General features: G+C 31.1%; 2 protein-coding genes across 2 annotated transcripts; both read right to left on the bottom strand.

The window, feature by feature from the left end:
- Nucleotides 1–412: 412 nt before the first annotated feature.
- LOC106771050 lies at nt 413–4,933 on the bottom strand. Its single transcript, XM_014656937.2, has 6 exons — nt 4,738–4,933; nt 4,584–4,634; nt 4,311–4,362; nt 3,890–3,948; nt 3,636–3,681; nt 413–747 (listed from the first exon to the last, which is right to left on the bottom strand). The coding sequence occupies exons 1-6, from the start codon at nt 4,861–4,863 to the stop codon at nt 605–607; spliced, it is 477 nt and encodes a 158-aa protein (XP_014512423.1). The 5' UTR covers nt 4,864–4,933; the 3' UTR covers nt 413–604.
- A 1,908-nt stretch (nt 4,934–6,841) lies between these two features.
- On the bottom strand, nt 6,842–7,538 carry LOC106771553 (dirigent protein 22-like). The gene has a single exon (XM_014657548.2). The coding sequence runs from the start codon at nt 7,489–7,491 to the stop codon at nt 6,919–6,921; it is 573 nt and encodes a 190-aa protein (XP_014513034.1). The 5' UTR covers nt 7,492–7,538; the 3' UTR covers nt 6,842–6,918.
- Nucleotides 7,539–11,642: the final 4,104 nt, after the last annotated feature.

The following is an 11,642-nucleotide window of genomic DNA, read 5'->3' as shown; positions in this document are numbered from 1 at the left end:
ACCACATTTCGGATTGTACAATCTCATTTCAAAATTATACAATCTAAAATGTTCTTCCAAATTACACAATTTAAAATTCTAAATTATGTATAATATTAAATACGAAGGCTTTCACTTCCGTAACCTAAACAAATTAAATTACGAGAAAAGGCATGTCAAGCATGCTTTATATTATGAGTAAGAAGAAAGTACAGAGATAGAGAAAGAATAACTAAATTCTTTTAGGAGAGTAGAACACACCAATATACCCTAGCAGAGCATGTGAGGCCCATTCAACTGCTGCAGACTAGAATTATTTTATGTAAACTAACCTTACAGATAAGATAACTATAAAAATAAGGTTGACTAGATTTTTTGTTGATTATTTTTCTTAGTTGCTTGCCCTTGAAACACTACACACTACACACTACAGTTAAATAAATGGACTTCTTATTATCAAAGCTTAATAGTAAAATATAAACAAGGATTATTCACATATAAGCATTTCCGTAAGGAGAAACAAAAATGTTACTAGGGTTTAACAATCCTAACCATCCACAGGACTTTTATGACAAAATTGCCAGGTAATATATTTTCCTTGTAAGTACACCCGAAAGGAATATCATCAGAGCCTCTTGAGATGCTGAGTTTTGGAGCTGTAGTTCTCTTCAATATGTCGGGTAACAAGAGAGATTCCATAATGTGAGGCACTCGATGCAGCATAATAGGATGTTACAGTGAGTTGAGTGAACTTTGGAAGCACATATCCTAAAAATTCCACATGTATCCAAATTACTAAAAGGTATTTAAAGCATATAGTATCATCGACACAATAAACTACAAGACTTAAAAGACCTATAAGTGATTTTTCTTATGAAAAGTGTATGACATACCACATAGCAAGTAACATATTCTACTGTAAACATCAGTTCAACCTATAAGCAATATTGATAGAAGAGCCTGTATTTCACGCATCAATTACCAATTATTACATCTTAATGCTAAAGTAGTCAATTGAAGCAAATAAAAGTGCAATTACAGCAAAGCAATGCCATTTAGGGACACCAACTACTGCAAAGCTCCACTCGGTTCACCTATTTGGGTCGTCTGGAGTTTTGGCATGAATAGCCATATGCCCTAAACACAGCATTACAACCACAATGCCTCCTCAAAATTGGAGTCTATTGTTTTTTTCATTTCTTTTTAAAGAAAAACCCCTTTTCTATTTTGCTCTTGGAGTCTATGGAGATGGCAAGACTTCTATTTTGCTCTTGCATATGCTAAAGGAAGTTCTACTTTGTTCTCACTTAAACCTATTTTCCACCGACCCATTAATTTTTTTAATTTAAGGGGGTAACTCCTTTATACTCTTCAAACAGTCAGGTTCGCATGTATGGTCAATTGTTCATGACTGCAGGATGCAAGATGGTAAGGGCTGACTTGTAACGAACTTAATATACAGGGCAGAAAAGAAAAATACTAGGGAAAACGCCAAGAACTGAAAGAAAAATCCCCAGTATTATAGTAAGCTTCAGTGAAATATATGTCAACCAGAACAAAAAAGAGAGGCTCGGACAGACCTTGGAGAAAAAGCTCTTTACACATCGTTACAGGAGTATTGTAAAATTCAAATCTCTCCCTCTCAAACCCACCTGACGCTACCCCTAATTTTGGCATAACAAAATGTTTAACAACCTCAGCCTAGCATTTATTGAATCTCCGCTAGAAATCCCTTCTGCACTCCTCTGGTAAACCCTCCAAAATTCAGGCCTTGTATCATTAACTCTCCTACAGATTCATGGACCCTATCACTGCTCTCCTGTTGAAGAATTTCCTTGTCGTCAAGACAAAATGTGGGGAATTGACTAAGTGATCAATAGATTTCCCCTTCCATTTCACTAATCACTGGTGTACAGCCTCTCCATGCTTGAGGTTGTACATTCTCACTTTCATCCCTAAAAGTTGTTACGGTCACTAACTGTGGTCCCTAAGATTTATAAATTTAGACATTAGCCCTTGAGATTCAAAACTGCAATATCTTTCATCCCTGACATCGGTTCACATCAGCATGAATGTGGAGCAATGCCTAACAAGTTAAGTAAAATGCCTCATGTCCATGGTGAACCTTCAACCAATTTTTGTTTGTAATTTTCCAATGCTCATCAGGCTGCAGCCCACTTCAACAAAAAGTTTATATACTGCTATGGCAAGTGTAATGACCTGGATGAAAAGATATTAGCTTCAATGTTTTGATAAATTGTTCAATAGACCCCCCTTTGCCTTAAGTTAAGAAACTCCTCAAAAGGATTTCCGAATTTCCTAATGTAACGAGCAATTAAAAGCTTTCTAGAATTTTCCCCATGTAACGATCTACTAAAAGCTCTCTTTTGAATCTTACTACAGGAAGACAATATCCTTGTTCCACAATCCAGCAGAGAAATACTACTCGCTTTAATGGCCTCCGCTTTCCACATCTCTTCCCCATAAACCAACCAGTCCCTCACTTCTCACAACTTGAGCATCGCTGACTAACTACCATCTCACTTACCCTTTTCTTTCTTCTAGAATATACTTTTCAATTGGCTGGATTTTTTGGCTTAAACTGGAAATGTGATCCACCTAAACTGGCTCAATAGCCTTATCATTAGAATGTCCTATTTGCCTGAAAAGGTTATACCAGTGGATTGTTAACTCTTCCGTCTTTAGCTTGAGCAACTAATCCTGAATGTTCCCTCAGGTATTTTGGACTTCAAAATAAACTTCAACTTAGGCCATCCATCCAACACATCCAACAGACTTTTGGGACCTTCTCCTTTCTAAAGCATGTACAATACTCCTCCGTATTGTGTACATTGCATCTCAACTAAGAAGGAGCACAATCCTCCAAGTATTTGGAAGGATCCTGATGTTCTACTAAGAAACTATCAATAACGGTGACCTTAGCCTAAACAACAGGGATAAAGAATTTCTCTTTGTTTACCCAAGGCAATGCAGTCACCCATAATAGCAAATTTGCATGATCTGAATGAAAACTTTCCAGTATTTAGTTTTCAGTGGAATATGCATACTTACCCAAACTTAATCCAACAAAAACAGTTTAAAAGATAAAGATTTCCCCCACTTATATTATATACTATATTTTGGCATTATTTTAAGTTGATGTGAAACTTCGGTTTTTTTCCCAATCCAGATTATTATAGACGTAAAAAGAACATGTCTCTTTTGTTCTTTTGTTACTAAAACTGTCTTTGATATCATCAGTTACACCTTAAACTTGAACTGTGAGTCATGATCTTTTCATGCATTTTCAATAGTAGCTAGACGATATGTTGTTTGTGACTCTAAGGCTATTTTTCCCATTTCAGTCATCATAAATGCTTTTTATATTTGTTTGAATATTATTTCGTACACTGGGAGTATATACTCCATGTTACTAGCACACATACCCAAGGCTGAGATTTACAAAACTGATTCAAGTAAACCAATTGGCAAAAGCAGAAACAAATGGGGGTATAACCTATCCTTTCATGTTTCCTTTTATGTTAAAGCCACTACCATTAAATAGTTGTCAAATATTCAGCTGTGACTCAGTAAGCACTATTAAAAATATAAGGAACCAAATATAAGCCTGAGATGTAGGCATGTGCAGAAGTTACCTCCAAAAGCAGAACTTATGCCTGAGAATATCAACAATGGAGGAATCTGTGAACAAACCATAAAAGAAATAAGATAACTATAGTATAAAACAGAATCTATGGTATGTATATCAAAGCATCAAATATGCTCATTATAAAAGGAAGGCGTTTGAAACCTACTTCTATGCTATGTTTATTCACGGCAGAAACAGAGCATAAAGCCAAGTAATTTCAATTTGCAAAGCAAACTCAAAAGTCAATCAACGCCTACATACCCCTACGACGAGAGGAAGCCACTTCGGTCCCTTCACAGCATTTAGAAGATATGGCAAACCTACACCCAAAGATAATTAGCAATATCCTCAACAAGAAGGAAGATGAATTTTAATTTTAATCCATTAGCAGCACAAAGGATTTAACATCATCTCTAATATCATAATACAACAACAAAGCCTTATCCCCCAGCGTGAGGGCGGCTACATATGGATCCGACGACAGCATTTGGCTCCATTACAGACCAAAATTTCAGAGATGTTAAAATGTCCTACTAAATTATAATTCCTAACTAAAACATAAACAGTTAAAGCATTTTCTAAACTAAATGACCTGATATTAATACAGAAAAGACATTACAATAAAATCTAATATAATCCCCAACGGTATACCACAAAGAAGAAAACAAATAAATAAGCTTACCTGTATTGAAACCATGAACTACACTAAGCATAGCACCAATCCCCAAGCCAGCCTATTTAAGAGCAAGCAAAAAGACAATAAGAAACAAGAAAGAATACTCATAAAACAAAAGCACAGTCCGAACTCGAGCCCAAAATAAGTCAGTTCGAACTTTGAATCCCAAAAACAAAAATCGCAATGTTTCAACAACCTCGTCTGCATTACAGAATTAAAATCAATATGCAATGATAGAATAACCCGAAAGCGGACCCAATTGGGAAGGAAGGAACTTACGACAGCAGTGGCGTCGTGCAAGACAGGAGTGATGGTCCACTCGCCTCTTTCCTGATCGTAAAACAAAGACAGATTCGTAGAGTCAATTCATCGAACACCTTAAGCGCAGTTATAAACAAACACTTTGAGTAAAGAAAGTGCGAAAAATACTAACGGGATTAGGGTTGAGAAGCGAGAGACAACGAGGGCATCGTGGGGAACCAAGGCCAGGGTTGAGGGTTGGATCGCGATCGAGATTTCCCCTCCTTAGTTTCTCTTCGTAGACCTCTCGAGTACCCATTCCTTTCTCTCTGCTGCTACCAGAAAGGGTTTACAAAGATGAACAAGAATAATGAATACTCTCGCATTTTAATAAATTTATCACGATCTTTTTCGTATCATTTTTGTTATGATTTGTTTATCTTCTATATAATTTTCCCTTTTTATTAACGATTTATTCAAAGATACAAGAATTATTCAAAACAAAATTATATATTTTCTAAGTGGTGATTTTTTTCGAAAATAGAAAATGGCGCGTTAAATATTTCTAGAAGTAATTCCTTTAGGAAAAAAAGATTTTCTTTTCCAAAATTAATACATTTTTTAAAAGAAATTCTTAAGTAACCAACTCCTTACCTGTTTAGATTTTCTGATTTTTCTTCTAAAGAAAACTTAAATTGAAATAACTATTTATAATAAAAACTATCTATAAAATAAATAAAAATTTATACAGTAAAATTTAAAATTTATTGTTAGACCAACCAACTTACAAATTCTGGAAAGTATTATTACCTTACAATATTAAATTGTAAAAATAAATATGTTCTTATGTTACTTAGTTTGTATAAGATTATGGAACTATAGTAGAAATTGAATTTATAAAATAAAATAAAAAATATTCAGCGTAAATAATGAACTTTTAATTTTTTTTTTGTGTAATTTTGTCCGCGTATACTAATAAAGATAACAATCTGAAACTTTATTAAAATACCTCGTACTCAATAAAAATAATTAGAATTAAGTTTTTTATTTTAATAAAAAATATAAGGTAAATTAAAATAAATGAAATGACAGAGAAAAACAGGATTGTATAAACTGAGAAAATTAAAAGACACCAACTATTGCAAGATGGTATTCTAAAAAAAACATGTAACTAATTTAAATCATTCAATATTTAGTCATTAAAACTCTTACATAAATACGTTAATCAGTGTTCATTTGCTTGGAATTTAGGTATAGAATTGTGGTTTGTGAATTTGAGTTTGCATCAAGTTTTTGAACATAACTAGTCGACGGACCCGTCCTTATGCAAGGTTTTCTTTTTTTAATAATTGTTTTCATTACGTATTTAAAATAATAAAGTAATAGAATTATTATGTAATGAGATAGGATGAAAATTACATATTTATTCGGTCAAGTTTCTTCAATCGAATAGTCAACCTTTTATAAGTTAATCTTATAGGTCGACCTCCTACGATAACATATTAAATGAGTGTGTATTTAAAATACGAAATTAAAGTTTCGTTATAATGGGTATTTTGGAATAAAAATATTTTTATAATAAGATTTTTTTAAAAGTAAATTGAAATAAATCAATAAAATAATGAGTTTATTGAGAAATTTAATGTGATTTTTTTTTAAATTATAACTTTTTTTTTACAATATTTTAACAATACATAGTCAATTTCAAATATATTTTAAAAAATAAATTCAATCAGACAACTAGTGATACCCTATTGTCAAAAAAATTATTATGATATCATAATCCAAAGCTCTGCGTCCAAATCGAGTTTTTCCTCCAACAATGTGTTTTGATAAGTCAAATCAGTACACTGGGTTTTTTACTAATATGGTCACGCCACATATTTGACATCATCTTTTAATAGGACTTTTTTACCTTAATTATATTTGAAAAGAGAATGTTAAGAGAATAATTTATTTTATGAAAATATTTTACGATAAAATATATCATTTAAGTAATGTTCTTAAACAAAATTAAAATGTTAAAATTAAAAAAAAAATGAATTTAAAAATTAATAATTTAAAGTTTTTCATACTTTTAATTTTATGTTTTTATTCCTTTTTCAATTCAAATATAATGGAACATCATTTATATGATTAAGATTGAAATATTTCCAATGTAGTTTTGTTTATAAATTTTAACATTGTTTTTTATGAAATATCGTCTAATTTTTTTAATTTCGAGGTTGATTTTTAGAAAAAAAAAAAACATTCCGTAAACATTAATTACAATATTATTTTTATATATATAAAGTAGAAAGGTTTTAAACAAAGATGATGATAAAGATATGAAAAAGAACTTGGATCCACGTACTTTTTTGTAAAACAAAACCCTTCAATAATGTAAAACATAAACGTCATATTCCACAACAGCTTCCCACATACTCATAGAATGTGTCTTGGCCTGCGCATAGCCGCTGGCAAACCGGAACAGCCCGCTGCCTCCCACCACCGGCATCTCCCTCACGGCCGATTCCACCGTGTTCCGCCCCAACACGGCCAGGCTGCTCCCGTTGTACTTCCCCTGCGTGAATGCGAAGTTCATGGCCATCAGAAACCCCAGTTCAGTTGTCGACGCCGACGCGTAGATTCCCTGCGCCCTCCCGATCACCGTGGAGTCAGCATCCGGGAGCTCCGTGAGCGGGTCGTCCATCATCACCACCGCGCCGAACAACGTGGAGGACTTGTCTGTGGTGGGTGCCGCCGCGACCCGCACCGCGGTTTGGTTGCGGCCGCCGACAACGTCGTGGAAGAAGAAGTGAAGGTGGCTGAGCTTCTGCGACTGGTGGAGGCCTAAGGAGGAAGGAGGAATGCTTTGCACGAAACGGTGCGTTTTAGCGACGGTGACGGACGAGAAAAAGAAGAAGAAGAAGAGGAGAGAAGTGGTAACCAATGGAATAATCACCATTGTTTTGTGAGAGTTGTTTGAAGAAGAAAACTCTGAAGTGAGGAATGATTAAGCACTTTTTATATATATGCACATAATTATCATTATTATAATAATAAATAATAAAATAAAGTAACCTTTGGAAATTATTATATAGTAAAGAATAAGCACTTCTCACACCATCACTTTTACAAAAGCTTATAAATAGTATACGATATTACATAAAAACGTTTAATTTAGAATAAATATTAAATATTTAAATTATTATAACTACGTCCAACTTAAGAATATTTTCAGACGTAGTGAATTTTTATTTTGCTCATTTATTTTTCTAAAATTTCAAATCATCACTTTTTTATTATTAGTATCTTAAAGTTATTAACTAATTAGTTATGTGTTCAATAAATATTAGTAATGAAAGGCTATTAATTCATCTCGAAGTAAATATTAAAATTAAAACAAGTATTGAAAAATTTGGAGGGAAAAAAATTCGAAATATAAACTTTTCTGGATTAAAACAAAAAGTCTGTATTTTGTAAGCGCTGAAAAAGAGTTATTTTAAATTTTATAGGAATAATAAAAGGAAGAATTTTCTTTGATAGAAAACAAAAGCAAAGGTCATTAACTTTACAAACTAAAAACATATTTAAGACAGTAAACTTAATATTAACTTAATTTTTAAAAATAAAACTTGATTTAAAATTAAATTGGATTCTTAAATATCATAACATGGTGACGAGATAATCAAACAAAAATATTACGGTAATTATGGCATTTTTTACACAATAAAGGATGAATCGGGATTGTATAAATATAAATATTATAGAATTAATCTTTAAAGTAAAGTTTTTTTTTAAATGCATTTTCATTTTATAAGTATTTAATCAATAGATTGATTTGAAATTTTAGACACCATTCATTATCTAAAACTAATGAATTTAGTTGAAATATTGAAATTATTCGTTGTTATTTCATACCAAACTATGTAACAATTAAATATCCAATATGTTTCATTTTTTCTCTTCCAAATAAATACCTTGATTTGGCTTAGGGTCAAGTAGATCAGCTCGCAGACACCCTTGTTTTTGAATTTATCTACTACAAATTTTATAATTATTCTTAAAGTGTTAGTTTAAGAATATCTAGTAACTTCTATTGAGCAAGTTTAACTTTTTAATTATTAAATAATTTCTTTAATACTTCCTGTCGTGTACCACGTTTTATTGTTATTATAATTTATTGAAAAGGTTACCACACACTTCAAGGCATTAATTATAAAAAAAATAAAAAATCTCTGTACCAAAAGATTAGAAACCACTCACTCTTCTTTACAAATGGAAAAAGGTTTTTTAACCATATTTTTTTTATAACTTTTTAACACGTTTGTGTTGGTTTATTTTAAATATTTTTTAAAAATAAATTAAATAGATCAATAAAATAATAATTATCAAAAAATTATTAAAATATCATATCTTAGTGACCAGGAACATTAGATATCAATAATAAGTAAACAACAAATAAAGTGTACAATATTTTATCAATTTTATCGATTAACTTGTGCTTTATTGTACTCTTATATCGATTAAACAATTTAAATTTATTCTTTTCTTCAACCCAAGTGCGTTTGTCTTCAATTAATCTATAAAATCACAAAAATTATAAATATAAAAACTAAGAATCAATCAATAAAGTGAACCTAACCACTATCATTGTTTAACAGAGGTATAATGCCACATATCACCACACACACACACACATATATATATATATAAAGACTACACACGTGAAATTCGAAAAAGAATTGATATTGAACTTAAAAAATTGACATTAATTCACGTCAAACATAAAATAATGTGACGTTGGACATAAATCAAATTGATATCAAATATTATTCCATCTCTGAGGTAAATTTATAGGTTTTTTTTTAAAAAAAAAATCATCAATATTTTCTTTCACTAAAACCATGAAAAATCAATATAAAACACAAAAATACATAACAAAAATTTCCAAAATTTTAGAAGTAGTAACAATTAAAAAAAGTACAATAACAAATGAAAATGCAACAACCAATATACATAAAAAATGAAATTAACCATGAAGGTGAGACGGCAGATAGGTGCCATTGTAAGAATGAGGAGAAGACAACCACTACCCTATAAACGTTTAACTCGCAATGAAGAAAGTGCACACACAAAAATAGTGAAGCAAGTGTTCTTTCTTGCGCTCTTAAAATATCTTCACGTTCAAATTAACATTTGTCCCTCTGACCAACAAGCGTCTAATGGGACTCTTAAAATATCTTTACGCTCAATTTTTTACGATTTTGAAAACTAAAAGACGTATATTGTTTCACCAATAGGTTTCAAAAAGGCAATTAACGTATGTTACTCTAACCAATAGACATCTAATGGGTCTCTTAAAATATCTTCGAGCTTAATTTTTTATGAATTTGAACACTAAAAGACGTTTGTTTTCTGACCAACAAACTTCAAAAAGTCAATTAATGTATGCTCCTCTAACCAACAAACGTCTAATGAGTCTCTTAAAATATATTTGTGCTTATTTTTTTGAGTTTGAACACTAAAAGATGTCTGTTCTCTGACCAACGAACTTCAAAAGGCAATTAACATTTGTTCATTGGACCAAGAGATGCCTAATGAGTCTCTTAACATATCTTCGTACTCAAATTTTTATGAATTTGAAAACTAAAAGACATTTGTTCTTTCACCAATAGACTTCAAAAAGACAATTAACGTTTGTTCCTCTAATCAACCGATGTCTAATAGGTCTCTTAAAATATCTCCGCGCTTATTTTTTTTATGAATTTGAACACTAAAAGATGTTTGTTCTTTGACCAACAGACTTCATAGCCAATTAACGTTTGTTCCTCTGACCAACATACGTCTAATGGGTCTCTTAAAATATCTTAAGGCTCAATTTTTTATGAATTTAAAAACTAAAAGACATTTATTCTTTCACCAACAGACTTTAAAAAGGCAATTAACGTCTCTTCCTCTAACCAACTGACGTCAATCGTGTGATTTTATTTATAATATTATCACTTATCATTTTTATTATTGGATACTTGGTTATCTGACGTTGAACATTAAACATTGTACGTCCATTTTGTACTAGTGCGACTAACAAGGTTGCTTGAGATTATATTTTACTTACTTTTCTAAGGTTGTTGCAACTTTAATTCTCTTTTATCTTCTTGAGAGTCTGTACACTCATTTTGTTTAAAACTATAGGAACAATTTCAAAGAGTCTTGATAACACCATATTAGCAACTTCCCAAGGAGGTATAATGAAGTTATCCCTTATGCACATAATTCATTGTTGGTTTTTTCTTTTTAAAAGTGTGTATACTCCTTTTTGTTTAAAACTGGAAGGGCAAATTTAAAAGTTATTTGATATCATCATATTAATAGCTTTCCAGTTAGACATAACAAAGTTATCTTTCATCTCCACAAGACATATTGCTCCTAGGTGGATAATGAAATTTAGAGAGTATTGTAATATATATAAGATTGGACAAAGAGTTTTATCATGACACTTTAGAAAATGTTAAGATATATGTTTGGAATAAAGGTTTTACTCACATTGGTGATGAACAATTTTGTGAATGTCAAATAGGTTACTCAAATCATCTCAAAATTTACGTAGGATATATCCAGTTTTGGGAGTAGGTAAAAGAGATGGTATTAAACACACATGTGAGATTTCACACAAATAGACAAGAGTTTAATTTTCAAAATTTTGTCAAGATAACCCATGACTTTTATGATAATAAATAAAACTATGTTTTTGTTTACCTAATCAAGCTACCTAATGTGGATTAATAAATATAAGTCTGTATGACAAAAATGAAAAGAAGTTTAAAAGAAGTATCATTAAACAACTCAAATTCTAAACACATATTTTAATAAGATTTTTTACCTTAATTACATTTGAAAAGAGAATGTGAAGAGAATAATTTCTTTTGTAAAAAAAAAATAAAATATTTTACGATAAAATATATTATTTAAGTTATGTTCTTAAACAAAAAATTAAAATCTTAAAATTAAAAAAAAAAATTGTTTCGGGTGGAAGGCCTAAGACAAAGTCACGACCTCCTGGAAACGACAGCAATGTATGCACTCTCCCAATCTGATAATAACTAAGGATCTTTG

Source organism: Vigna radiata, chromosome 8 (assembly GCF_000741045.1).
Source record: "Vigna radiata var. radiata cultivar VC1973A chromosome 8, Vradiata_ver6, whole genome shotgun sequence".
Lineage (NCBI taxonomy): Eukaryota > Viridiplantae > Streptophyta > Magnoliopsida > Fabales > Fabaceae > Vigna > Vigna radiata.
This window is presented reverse-complemented; position numbering and strand designations above follow the sequence as displayed.